General features: G+C 56.8%; 1 protein-coding gene across 3 annotated transcripts in view; it reads right to left on the bottom strand.

Annotated features, from left to right (window-relative positions):
* Nucleotides 1-254: 254 nt before the first annotated feature.
* OTOF (otoferlin) overlaps nucleotides 255-13,602 on the bottom strand; it is a 71,733-nt gene continuing 58,385 nt past the window's right edge. For 2 of the 3 annotated variants that reach the window (XM_042020182.1, XM_042020183.1), the window contains 14 exons: nucleotides 13,294-13,364; nucleotides 12,550-12,579; nucleotides 11,625-11,774; nucleotides 11,227-11,293; nucleotides 9,598-9,722; nucleotides 8,626-8,760; nucleotides 8,350-8,487; nucleotides 6,902-7,029; nucleotides 6,222-6,392; nucleotides 5,473-5,633; nucleotides 4,620-4,762; nucleotides 3,751-3,839; nucleotides 1,831-1,929; nucleotides 255-556 (listed from right to left, as the gene is read on the bottom strand). In XM_042020182.1, coding sequence (XP_041876116.1) covers nucleotides 277-556; nucleotides 1,831-1,929; nucleotides 3,751-3,839; nucleotides 4,620-4,762; nucleotides 5,473-5,633; nucleotides 6,222-6,392; nucleotides 6,902-7,029; nucleotides 8,350-8,487; nucleotides 8,626-8,760; nucleotides 9,598-9,722; nucleotides 11,227-11,293; nucleotides 11,625-11,774; nucleotides 12,550-12,579; nucleotides 13,294-13,364 — 1,787 coding nt within the window. In that variant the 3' untranslated portion in view covers nucleotides 255-276. Of the gene's footprint in view, nucleotides 557-1,830; nucleotides 1,930-3,750; nucleotides 3,840-4,619; nucleotides 4,763-5,472; nucleotides 5,634-6,221; nucleotides 6,393-6,901; nucleotides 7,030-8,349; nucleotides 8,488-8,625; nucleotides 8,761-9,597; nucleotides 9,723-11,226; nucleotides 11,294-11,624; nucleotides 11,775-12,549; nucleotides 12,580-13,293; nucleotides 13,425-13,602 lie in introns of all 3 variants that reach the window. The other variant, XM_042020181.1, reaches the window with a different exon arrangement.

Here is a 13,602-nt window from a genome sequence, read left to right as displayed (position 1 = left end):
ACGGGCACTGCCCTGGCCCTGCTGCCACCCCAGAGCTGGCACAGCCCCGGGGCCAGTGGCCTCTTGTCCCCCTGGGCACCCCTGCGCTCGTGCCCAGCCACTGGCACTACCAGGGCCTTTTCCAGCCCCTCTGGCCCAGCCTGGAGTGCTCTGTGGGGTTGGTGGGACCCCAGTTCAGGCCCTGCCGCTTGGTCTTGGCCCATGGATCCAGCCTGTCCAGATCCCTCTGCAGACCCTTCCTGCTCTCTCATCCCACCTGCTCCATCCAGCAGCAGCTCAAGGGGTTTGTGGGATGCTCTGGACCCTCCACGTACCCAGGAAATCATCGGCCGAGAAGTGGTCGGCATCCCAGACCTGCAGGGTGAGGCGGGCTGGGATCTTGTACTCGGTCTCATCCCAGGAGAACATGGACTCCTTCTTGGAGATTACGATCTTCTCCTCGGCCATCAGGTAGTCGAAGGGGAAGATGTAGCGCCAGTTGAAGTTGCCTTCACCGGTGAGGGAGTGGTAATGGACATCCGTGTCCTGCTTGTCCTCCTGCTGCCCCTTCAGCCACCTGCAGGGCCCGGGGGGTGAGAGGGGGGCACAGGTTTACACTGGGAAGGAGAGGGCACAGGACCACCCTGTCCAGGCAGCCAGGCTGTCTCCAGGACTGGAAGGAACTAAAAGATGTGAACGAGGCACTGGGGCTGCTCCAGACACTGCAGCAGCAAATCCAAGGGGCAGGAGGGTCCCAGAGGGAACAGAGGACTTCTGGAGAAGGAGATTCAAGGGGGTTGTTTGAGGGTCTACTCTGGGCACGGAGGTGTTAAGGAATTGTACAGGAGCTGGGAGCACTGCTGGGGAGGCTGGAGCAGAGCAGGATGGAAAGGGATCAGAACAGAGCTGGAGAGGGACTGGGGACAAGGCATGGAGGGACAGGACACAGGGAATGGCTTCCCAGTGCCAGAGGGCAGGGCTGGATGGGATATTGGGGAGGAATTGTTCCCTGGGAGGGTGGGCAGGCCCTGGCACAGGGAAGCTGTGGCTGCCCCTGGATCCCTGGCAGTGCCCAAGGCTGTTCCAAGCTCCGTCCAACCTGGCCTTGGACACTTCCAGGGATGAAAGGTGCTGAAATTCCAGAGGGATGGAGCTGCTGGGATGGCTCCAAGGTCTCCCTGGATCTCAGGGGTTTTGCTTGGATTCCTTGGAGCTGCATCCCATGGGATTTGTCTGTTGAGAGACAGAACCGCAGCCTGGGATAGTGGAAGGTGTCCCTGCCCAGGGCACCCCATCTCCATGGGATGAGGTTCAAGGTCCCTTCCCACCCAAAGCATTCCACGATTCTGTGACTCTCTGATGTGGTGGAATTCTGGAAGGGGCTTTCCCTTCCTGCTGAATGAGGTTGAAGCGGAGATGGGAGCAAACCTTCAGAACAACCACCACCAGTTTGGCTCCAGATGCTGGAATTGTAGGTGTCATGGTGGGAATGCCATGAGGGGAGACCAAGACAAACTCAGAGAGGGGCAGAGGGGACCAAGAGGCCTCATCACCCCCTGCCAGAGACGTCAGGCATCTCCTCTCCCACCAGGAAAGCATCGCGTTCCAAAACCACCTCAGGGGTGCTCCAGACAACCACCCGCAGCTCCAAGCGGGGCACCGGGCACTGGCAGTGGGACGTGCAGCCAAGGAGAGGGGAGAGGCAGGAAATGGCACAGGAGACACCGGCAGCGGTGGGACCCCCAGCACCATCCGTGTCCTACCCCTCTTCCCGCTCCTACCCCAGCAAGGACTGGCGCCCACCCCGGGAGGAGCGGAGGAGGCACCACTGGAATTCCAGGCTGTACCTACCCCCTGACAAAAATGTCACTGGATTTCTCGCCCGTGAAGTAGTCGTCATCCTCCAGGATGACCTCGTCGGTGTTCCACACGATCACCCTGAGCTCGTACCTGCCCGAGGGAGGGAAAGGGAGGTGAGGCATGGGAACAGGGAATGGGATAGGAGGGGACGGGGCGATGCTGCCAGAGAGCAGGGCCGGGCACCAGGAACAGGGAACTGCTCAAAGGGATCTATCCCAGGGATCAAGAGGGGATCTCAACCATGGAGATGATTACAGGGATGGGACTCTTGCTATGGGGACAGGCTGGGAGAGCTGGGGGTGCTCACCTGGAGAAAAGAAGGATCCAGGGAGAGCTCAGAGCCCCTTCCAGGGCTCCAGGAGAGCTGGAGAGGGACTGGGGACAAGGGCTGGAGGGACAGGACACAGGGAATGGCTTCCCAGTGCCAGAGGGCAGGGATGGATGGGATATTGGGAAGGAATTCCTGGCTGGGAGGGTGGGGAGGGGCTGGGATGGAATTCCCAGAGCAGCTGGGGCTGCCCCTGGATCCCTGGCAGTGTCCAAAACTTGAATGGGGCTTGGAGCACCCGGGATAGTGGAAGTTGTCCCTGCCCATGGCAGGAGGTGGAACTGGATGGGCTTTAAGGCCCTTCACACCCAAACCATTCCATGATTCCATGATTTCCACGTGAGCTCGGATCAGCCTCACCAGGGTGAGCCAAGCACCAAGGGGAGCTTTCCCTCCTCTGCTCGCAGCCTCTACAAGGAATTTGCCAAAGGATCAGTGGGGATAGCCCAGGCTTGGATTTTGGGAGATTTCTGACCAAAATCAGGTCTGTAAAACAATCAGAGCCCACCTCTCTTCCTGCTCTCCCCCGTTTACTCAACAGGGCTGTGACCTCCCTCCAAAATGGGCTCAGAGTCCTCCTCAGGACTCCAGGAGGTTTGGGGTCTCCAAGGAATTCCCAGCACTGTGCAGCAGCTGGGGTGTTTCCCATCACTTCTGCTTGGCTGGGAATTTTGGTGATGGAGAAAGTGGCTCCCACAGTGGGAGTGGCTGGAGCAAGAGCAGAATCCCGGCTCCTGCAGCGAGAGGTGAGGCTGGAGGGAGGCTCAGGACACATGGCCACAGCCACAGCACCTCACTGGAAGCACCAGGGAGTCCCCCAGGTGAGGGAAGCACAGCTTCCTTAACCTGGGAATCCTTTGGGATCTCCCTCTGGCAGTGCCCTGGCTGAGCCCATTCGTGGGATTCCTCCACCTTTTCCAGCCCCTCCTGTCTGCTCCTGCCTGTCCCATGCTGTGCCTCTCCCAGCTGGGATCCAGGGATGTTCTCTCCACCCAAGCCTGCACAAGAGGCTCCCAGCAGGATTCCCAGTGCCATCCCTGTATCCCAGCCCTGGGGGTAGGAAAAGGGGCCCAAGGACCTAGGCCAGCAGGGTGAGGGAGGGCTAGGAGGGATATCGCGGGAAGAAATGTCCTTCTTCCCTCTCCATGCGCTGTCTGTGCCTGCTCTTTCCTGCTGGGAATGATCAGCTGTCCCAGTCGCCTCCACCACCCCTCCTTCTATCCATCACCTCCTGGGAAAGCCCCCTCCAAACTGCCCTGGGATATCCCTGCCCAGGAGAGGCTCAGGGCTGGGCATTCTGCTTTGCCCTGGCCCCGTGACGAGGCCTGGGAATGATGGAATTTCCCAGTTTACACAGCCAAGAAAGATCGGGAGCTGCAGGGGATGGAAGAGGTGGGATACCACCCTCAGGAGCAGCTCTGGAACTGCTTCCAGTGTTGGGATCTCTGGAAGTGCCAGCATGGCTGAGGAACCTGAGCAGAGGGCTGGGCTGGCCATGGAGCAGCAGCAGGAGATGGGAGAAGATGGGCTCCATCCCCAACCTCCCGGTTTCCCTGGGATTGGTTGGCTGGCCTGTTCCTTACTTCTTTGGTTTCCTGGGAGAAATATCGATGGCAGGGCCAGGCGCTGGCATATCCATGGGGAACATGTCCACCCACATCTCCAGGCGGCCCTGCGGGGTGGCAGAGACACTGTCAGCTCCCCTGGTCCCTCCTGTCCCCTCCTCACCGAGTGTCCCGCTCTTCCCACAGCAATCCCTCCGGCCATGCCAGACATGGAGCGGGACAAGCTTCTCCCATGCCATGAATCCTTCTCCACCCCTGCAGAAGCATCTCATGGAGGGTGTCCCTGCCCATGGCAGGAGGTGGAACTGGATGGGCTTTAAGGCCCTTCCCACCCAAACCATTCCATCATCTCCACGTGAGCTCGGATCAGCCTCACCAGGGTGAGCCAAGCACCAAGGGGAGATTTCCCTCCTCTGCTCGCAGCCTCTACAAGGAACCTGTGGAAGACTCAGTGGGGCAGCCCAGATTGGATTTTGGGAGATTTCTGACCAAAATCAGGTCTGTAAAACAACCAGAGCCCACCCCTCTTCCTGCTCTCCCCCCTTTACTCAACAGGGCTGTGACCTCCCCCTCCAAAATGGGCTCAGAGTCCTCCTCAGGACTCCAGAAGGTTCAGAGTCTCCAAGGAATTCCCAGCACTGCCTTTTATGTACAGCATCCCGGGGTTCCCAGTTCCTTCTGCTTGGGAATCTGTTGGGAATTTTGCTTCCAGGTACCCCAGATGTGGGGAATCAGGAGGGACTGTGGGAGGTGAAGTGGATGAGGATGGATCGGGAGGCACTGGAGATTTTCTCTGCTGGGCTCCCGGGGTGACCTGCCCATCCCGAGGTGGGTTAGGGCTGCTTTGGCCCCCATGGGCTGCTCCCGTTCCCGTTGGGATGTGAGACCTGCTCGATGCCCGGCTTGTCAGGGTTGAGCAGCGGCCGCGTCTCCACGTGCTCAGGGACGAGGCGGCAGCCGGCCCGCGGGATGTCCTCCCAGTGCCGCAGCACCGCCAGCGCCAGGTGCTCGTCCGTCGGCTTCTTCTGGCCTGGAGGACAAAGGAGATCTTGGACAACTGGGACAGGGATGGCAAAGCACCCGGGGCCTCCACCCCTGCTCCAAGGTGCAGAACTGCCTCACCATCCCTTGGGAACACTTTGTTCCTCAGCCGGCATTTCCTCACTCCGCTCTCCTCTCTCTATCCCTACAGAAGGTCCAGATCCCCATCCAGTCTTCCCTGTCTGAACCAATTCCATGTCCGCTGACCATGTTTTAACTCCTCTCCTTCGCCCGTCCTGGCCCGTCTCCCTCTTTCTTGGGCACATGTGTTGGAAGGCAACCCTCATATCCCATGGTTTGGGAATGCATTTCCATGGATGACTATTTCCTACACCCTGGAAAAGCCATGAGGTGTCTCCATTGCTCTTTGGATATGCACTGCCAGGGGGGTGTTTCCAGAGGCAGCTTCGGTCACTCTGGGTGTCCATGGATGTCCTTGAGTGATTCCAAGAGGAACCCACTGGCCCGGAGGGTCTGTAGGACTCTGGTCCCATACTGGGATGGTGACTGCAGGGCTGGGGGATGGGGCCACCACATCTGTCTGGGGGGGTTGGACTGGATGACCTTCAGAAGTCCCTTTCAAACCATTCCATGATTCAAATTAGTCTGAGATTCCAACCCTGGATGATGAGCAGACCCCCCAGACCCCTGCTCCCCTCCAGAACCTCCATCCCATGGGATGACCCCACAGCGCCATACCATTTTCATCCTCGATCTCCGTGGGGCCAGTGAAGACCCTGTTGGCAACTTTCACTCTTCCCCCTGGCCCGAAGTGTGGCCCATCCACTTTTCCCTCTTTGCACAGCTTGGACAGGATTTGGGAGGGCTTCATGGGGTCACGCCAGGTGTTGTACCCATGGCTGGGAACAGGAGGGCCAGGTCAGAGAAAAAAAGGTTGGGAGGAAAGAGACTTTTTTTTCCCTTTTGCCAGAAAAAAAGCCACTGCACCACAAAGGACCCAAAATTCCCAGGGAAAGGATTTGAGGCAGCAGAGGTGAAACTTCAGAGAAGACTTGACCCCTCTGTGCCCCTTCTGCAAACACCTTCCACCCCACCTTGGCTCAGACCTGGAATTCCCCGTGCATCCCACTTGCTTCCTGATGCTCGGCATCACCCCACCTGCTCTGCTGCTATTTCAGCCCTGACCTCAACCCTCTTCCCAGTCCGACCGGTCCTCCCAGTCCCTCCCTCCCTCCTGCCCTGGGCTCCTGACAACTCGTTCCACTGCTCCCTAGTGCTGGTCACAAAACCGGGGACAGCACAGACTCCTCCGTTAAGCCCTGCCCACAGCAGGATTGGACGGAGCGAGGTCCTTCCCAAAACAAATCATTCTGGGATCAGCAGGCAGTGAAGGGGGAGGATTCCTGTGGGAGCTCTTGGCTCGGGGTGGGAGGTGATGCAGAGGAGGGTCCAGGTGGAAGGTGGGGCAGGGAAGGCTTTTCCCGCACATGGAGTAGGTCTGGGACACCCCGCAGGTCGCCCGGTGCTTGCTGTAGAAGCGATTCTCCAGGTCGATCTTGGTCTCCCCAATGAGGTCGTCGGTGCCCACCAAGTCCCAGTCGTACACAGCCACGGTCAGCATGGACTCCATGGGGAAGGTGGCCTCGATGTCGAAGGATCTGGGATTGGGGGAAGTAGAGAAAAGCAGCTGGAGGGTCTGGCTGCCACCCAGGACAGACCCGTGGTTTGTCCGCCATGGGGGAGGTGGGTATACTCCAGTCCATGGATGGTGTTCAATTTGCATCCACTACTGCAGGACATCTGAGGTGGGTTTTAACTCAACCACCAACTCTGCCAGACCCACCAGCCCTCGACAGGAGGGAAAATCCTTGACCTGGATGTCCCAACAGTTCTGAAACTGAGTTTGTGTTTTATTCTCACTCAAATTTAGGTCTAATGATTCCTCAGTGGGTGTTTCACCCCCATCAGATAAATTTCAGGTGCGTCTCTTAAACACCCGCTCCTACACTGACCACACACTGGCAAAGAAGGACATCCCAGAAGGGCATCCACACTGTGGGATGAATCCCATCATTCCAGCTCAAGGAGCAGCCACGGGAGAGCTCAGGTGCAGGGCTGAGGGCCGGCAAGCGCAGGCCCAGCTCAGCAATTCCAGGCGCAGACTCACTTCCCAAAGACAGGGTTCAGCTGCTTGGAGATGTAGTTCTCCTTGTCCTTGATGTCCGTCTTGCCCAGCTTGATGGCAATGTAGGGATCGGCTTTCCCGTTGATGTCAGCTGGGTGGAGGTCCGTGGCCTGGAGGGAACAGATGGGATGGGTCACTGCTGTCCCAGGCAGTCACAGATTCAGGGATGGGCTCGTTCTCCATCCCTGAGAACACTCGGCCACTTCAGTCCCTAAACAGAGTGTCTTGGATTGAAACGGGGATATTCCCGCCTCGTGTTAATCCCTGTCCTGGTTTAGGGCAAGGCTGGAGCTGGCTGTGTCCTGAGATGTCACCACAGTCACCTTTGGAATCTCATCAGAGGCAAAAAAGAGGCTCTCAGGAAACACCCTCAGCAAGAACCTGACCAAGATGCTGAAACATCCGTCCCCTTCCCCTTGTGTTCTCTCCACACTGGATTCTCCCCAGAGAGGGGGTGAGGACCCTCAAACTCTCCAATCCCACCTCCAAGCATGGCGCAGCAGCAGATGCCCACGTGAGAACACATCCACCCAGTCCTGGTTGGTTTTGGCATTGACCAACCAATAGGTTGTCTACTATTCCAGCCTGGTGATGGATGGGAGACCCCATATCCCAGCGGGAAGCAGCTCTGGATGGACAACCAGGCTGGTGGGAAAGGAACCAAAAGTAGGTTCCATTTGTAGCACACTGGGACAAGGTGGTGGCAAAGGGCAGCCCAGGTGCTTCCAGCAGGATGGAGACCCCTCCCAAGAGCCTGGCTGCAGAACTCCACACCTGGGGACAGGTGGATGACCAGCTCAGAGGTCAGGAAGTGACTTTTTCCAGAGCACACTCCATATATAAAGGAAAAACGTGCATTGGCTGGATCAGATCAATGATCAAGGAGCACATGTTCAAGGAAGTGCCCTGTCCTTCAGATGGATCTACTCGATCCTGCCAGATCCCATTCCAGTCTTCTTCTCCCATTCTCTCCCATCCTGAACCATCTCTGGGGTGGTGGCATGGCTGTGGAAGGAACCAACACCTCACATTCCGGGCTGGTCCAAACTATCCATGGGAACTGAGCACTAGGATACGCCGGTCCATCCCACCTGCCGGCAGGAGGTCTCTGGATCTGGCAGGAGCTTGGATCTGTCCTGTTCCCAGCGGTGGGAGCACACAGCCCTGGGGACACCGTTCAGGGTCTGGATACCCTGGGATATGCCTGAACAACTTGGGACAGTGGGAGGTGTCCCTGCCCACAGCAGGGGGTGGAAGGGGATGGGCTTAAAGGTCCCTTCCAACCCAAACCATTCCATAACCAAGGAGCTGCTTCAGTCCTCAAGCGGCATCCCGGGTCCTGATGCACTGGGTCTAAATCCCACCATCCCTATGGCACTAGGACCAGTTCTGGGTGGATCCTGCCTGTCACACCCCAAACTCCCACTCACCCTCACGATGTAGACTCGGACCAGCACATTGATGGGGTCGTTGCTGGGGATCCCCTGGAACATCCCAAAGGTGGGGTCATATCCAGCCTCCTTGGTGATGTCATCAGGGAGCGGCACTTTGTAGACACACATGGAGCCCTGGTGCAAGGGAGAGCATGGCCCGGCTGAGTCCTGCTGCCCAGGGTCTCCAGGGAAGCAAACCCATCCCAAAACACCCTCCCTGAGGTCCCAGCCAACATTCCTGACCGCTCACTTTGAACCTCCCCACTCACTCACTTTGAACCTCCCCACTATCCGCTCCTCCTCCGTAGCGTTGTCATCATTGTCCCCGATCTTCCCCCGGAGCAGGTTGAAGGTGTGCAGCCAATCCTCAAAGTTGTCAAACTCTGCTTCCAGCTCTTTGTTGAAGACCTGAGATGACAGGAATATAAAAGGAGGGAATTTGGGATAAAAATAAAGGTGAGGAAAAGATGTGGTGAGTACTCAGACAGCTCAGAAGAAACAAGGGACAGGACAAGAGGAAACGGCCTCAAGATGTGCCAGGGCAGGCTCAGGTTGGATATTTGGAATGATTTCCCCATGGAAAGGGTGCTCAGGCCTTGGCAGGGGCTGCCCAGGGAGGTTTGGAGTGCCCATCCCTGGAGGTGTCCCAGGAAGGGCTGGAGGTGGCACTCAGTGCTCTGGGCTGGGGACAAGGTGGGGATTGGGCACAGGTTGGACTCGATGGTCTGGGAGGGCTTTTCCAGCCTCAGCGATCCTGGGATTCTGTGAACGTGGACACCTCAGCTCCCAGTGCCTGATTTTTCTAGGAAGAGGAAGGGTCTCCAGCATTACTGGGTTGGAAAAAGGGCATCTCGGAACAACGGGTGGGGCCATTGGGGCCACTGTCTGGGGGTGTCTCAAACCAAGACAAGGACCCAGGTCCAAACTCCATCTGAGCCCCAGAACCACAGGTGACATAAATCCTAAGAAATCCTTGGGATCACTGAACCAGAGCCCATTCCTGCCCTGAATCCCAGCTGGGCCAGCCACATCCAGGCAGGAAAACTCTCCCCTCTAGCTGCGGCATATCCAAGATGCCCCAAGGATGAGCCTATCCCGGGACAACCCCTTTTCTTGTGACCTCGGACTCCTTCCAGCTATGGAGAGAGGCTGGGAAGCCTTGTCCCAAGATACATCCCTAGGAGAGGTGTCCCAAGGCACATCATTCCTAGGATTAGGTACTTCCTTGGAAACACCCCCCAGTACCTTGAGTTCATCGATCTTCTGCTGCTTCTTCTTCTCGGGGAGCTCAGGGACTGGCTGCTGCTTCTTTTTCTTGTCATCTTTGGGTGCCTTGGACTTGTCCTTGTTCTTCGCCTGAGCCTTGGAGCCTTTCATGGGAGAGTCACCAAGTTTGGTCTCTGAGTCCGGGGGGGAACGGTGCGGAGGGAGGAGATGGAAATGAGGGTGAGGAGAGAGGGAGGAGATGGAAATGAGGGTGAGGAAAGGTGGGGGAGATGGGGCGAGGCTTGGACAAGGTCCTTCAAAGAAGAGGAGCATGAAAGCTGCCAGCTGCCGCTGCCTGCAAGTCCCATCCCAGCCCTGTCCTCTTTCCTTGGCTCTGGATCACAGCATCTCCAGGAGCCTGGGGGTCTCTGTGCAGGGAATTCCAGCGCTGACCTGAGCAGGAATCACTTTGAGGACTACAAAACAGGGACAGAGAACTTCGACAGCGGTGAGAAAACCTGGTCCTGCCCACAGCATCTCTTCTTGCTTCTGCCAGAGACTTTTCCTGCTTTATGGAGCCTGGGGAGTGGAACCCCAGCCTGGGAATACAGAGGGGATGCTGCTGCCCTCGGTTTGTCCAGGAGCAGCTGCAATCACAGGTCACCAGAGCTCGTTCAGAGCAATCACCAGCCATGGACAGCTGGGAAGATGCTGCTGGAAAAGGTGGATTCAAAGGAAACTTCTCCCCCCCGCTGCAATCCCTGGCCCTTGGTGCCTCTGCCAGCTTTCATGAGGGCTGGACAATGCCCAGTGATGGGGACAGACAGACGGAAAAACTTCACACAGAAGAGGAAAGGAAGAAGGAGTGGGAGAGCTGAAGGAAATGGATCATTCTAAAGAGACAGAAAGAAAACCATGGGGGACACCAGAGCAAGCCCAGAAGAACCTGCTCAGAGTTGTCTCCAAGCTCAGCAAGACCCAACCTCATTTTTCCTGGGGCATAAAGATCAGTCTTCCAAAAGAAAGCAGGCTCGGAATTTTACTCAGCTGAAGGATTTTGTGTCACCTGGGCACAACAACAACCCCCTGTCATGGGGACATGGAGCATATGGAAAACGAGGGTGGAATTCCGCAGGGACGCCCCTCCCAGCCCTGCTGGCGGCACGTGCAGATGAACAAAGTCACCCTTGACCAACCAGTCCCAGGATTCTTGGCCTGCATCATTTTTGGGACAAAATCAGTCTCGCCCAAATTTAGGCAAGGTCAGAAGCCCACCTGAGCTACGGACCCAACTTCCTTCAGTGAAAAACACATTTAGGCCATAATCAATCCCATAATTTTATAAAAGGATAATAAGTGAAAAAACCCCATAATATATAATACATAATATATAATATATAAAATGTTATAAATGGATAAATTAGGTGAGACAACTTGCCCTACATTGTGTATTTGTCTTCACCACCCGCGTTAGGACAGAAACAAAGAGTTCAACACGCAGGGAAAAACATCCTCAAAAATCGACCCTTTTTGGGAAAACTCAACACACTGGGAGCGTCCAGTTTGGCCGGAGAGCTGCGGCAGATTCCCAAAGGGATGTCCAAGCACCAAGAGGAATCCTGGTCCCACATTTCCCTGCCATGTTCCCTCTCTCACTCTCGGCCTTACCCTCTCCGATCTCCATCTCTTCCTTCTCCTCCGCTTCTGCCGCAGCTGCTTCCTGCTGCCGGAGTTGCTGGGGGAGAAAGGAAGCCACTGGAAATTTGGAACAAAGTTTTCACGGAAAAGCTGCCCAGGGCAGTGTTGGAGTCCCCATCCCTGGAGAGGTTTGAAGCCATGTGGATGTGGCACTTGGGGACATGGTCAGTGGTGGCCTTTGCAGTGCCAGGGAATGGTTGGACTCGATGATCTCCAAGGGCTTTTCCAGCCTGAACAATTTTGGGATTCTGTAACAGTCGTGGGATGCAGCACAGCCCCAAGGCTTTGGAAGGAGCTGGAATTAGGGGAGACCTTGCAGTAAGGAAACAATGTCCCCTGGATACCCCTCGCTGCTGCTCCTCACCCACCTCCTTCATCGTCTCAATGGAAGCGAAGTACTTGGACCACCAGTCCAACATGCTCTCGTCTGGCTCCTCCTCCTCCACTTCCTCCCCGCCACCTCCTCCTCCTCCTCCTCCTTTCTTCTTCTTTTTCTTTTTCTCCTTCTCTTCCTCGGTCTGAAGGGACAAGGGAAGCACAGACGGGGAAGGGGAGGGATCAGGTGAAGGGGAATCGCCTCTGGAAGTACAAAGGTGGGGGGTGACGAGGGAGGACCCCCCAGGCTTGGGGGCCTCACGGACTTTCTCCTTTTTACAGCCGCAGACACTGAGGCACAAAACAGCCAAGGATGACCAAGGTTAGGGAGACAGTGCCAGAATCACGGAATGGTTTGGGTGGGAAGGGACCTTATGGCCCATCCAATTCCAGTCCTGACACCTTCCGCTATTCCAGGTTGTTGCAAGCCCCATCTAACCTGACCTTGGACACTTTCAGGGATGGGGCAGTCCCAAAACACCTCCACATTTCCATCATCCCATTTATCCACGCATTTCCCAGGCTACATCTCTGGAATCTTCCATGGCAGCCGTCAAACTGTGCCCAGCAAAGCACCCTGGGCCCACCTGGTGGAGCGAGGGAACCTTTCCCAGCTGCTGTCTGGCTGTGGTGGGAATCCCCAGCATCCCTCCCACAGGGCACTGCCTGCCTGGCTCCTCCTGGGACAGCTGGGATGAGAAATCCCGGCTCAGAAGAGCTTCCCAAACTGCAGGAACGAGGCCACTGCCACATCCCTTAAGGGGACAGCGCTGCTGTGTCTCTGTCGTGGGACAGAGGGGGGATGTCCCTGCCTGGCTTGGGCTGGGGAGGGTGCCTGGTCCATTGAAAGTGGCACGGAAGGGCTGCAGAGGGAGCAGAGGGTTGGGAGCAGGGATGCAGAGAAGATCCATCGCTTACCACATCCACCTTCACCACTGCGTCGGAATTCTGCCGCCCGGGATGGAACGGAACAGGGAGAGGGAGAGCAGGTTAAGGACACACCCTCAGCTGAGTGCAAACCATCAGTCCCAGAATGGCTTGGGTGGGGAGAGACCTTAAATTTAATCTCATTCCACCCCTGCCATGGGCAGGGACACCCTCCACTAGCCCAGGTGGCTCCAAGCTCCGTCCAACCTGGCCTTGGACACTGCCAGGGATCCAGGGGCAGCCACAGCTTCCCTGGGAATTCCATCCCACACCCTCATCACCCTCCCAGGGAACAATTCCTTCCCAATCTCCCATCCAGCCCTGCCCTCTGGCACTGGGAAGCCATTCCCTGTGTCCTGTCCCTCCATGCCTTGTCCCCAGTCCCTCTCCAGCTCTCCTGGAGCCCCTTCAGGCCCTGCAAGGGGCTCGGAGCTCTCCCTGGATCCTTCTCTTCTCCAGGTGAGCACTCCCAGCTCTCCCAGCCTGGCTCCAGAGCAGAGGGGCTCCAGCCCTGGGAGCATCTTGGCAGGAATCTGTTTTTGTGGAGGAAGCTCTGGAGCAGAACGCTGGGAGAAGGAGCTGAAAGTCCCATTCTGGTCAAGTAATTGGGCACAGACACATTCAGTGTGACACAGCCTGACGTCCCTGGGACATGCTGCTGACCCAGTTCAGGGTGGAACCCCTCAGAAATCGGCAATTCCATGAGGAAAGAGGTGATGGCACGCGGATACTCACAGCTTCCAGCTTCACCATCGTGTCCATCTTCTTGATGGGAACCTCGGGTTCCATGTTGACAACGATCTCCCCTGTGGGGCGAGAGCGATGGGCCCTGCTGGTCATGGCCAGGTACCCGTTGAGGTGTTTGGCTGGACAGAGGACAGAGAAGGAGAAAGAACAAGGGAGAGGGACACTGGAGAGGAGAAACCGACAGTTCAGGTAGGATCCTACAGGATTCAGACCAGAAACCAAGCTCAGGCAAGATCCCACAGGATTCACACCAGAAACTGAGAATTCAGGAGAGATCCCACAGGATTCATGCCAGAA

The sequence above is a fragment of the Corvus kubaryi genome, unplaced genomic scaffold, assembly GCF_017639235.1.
Source record: "Corvus kubaryi isolate FWS band 111438036 unplaced genomic scaffold, C.kubaryi_AGA036_p1.0 36863, whole genome shotgun sequence".
Classification (NCBI taxonomy): Eukaryota; Metazoa; Chordata; class Aves; order Passeriformes; family Corvidae; genus Corvus; species Corvus kubaryi.
Note: the sequence above shows the minus strand (reverse complement) of the source record. Positions and strands in the feature narration are given on the sequence as shown.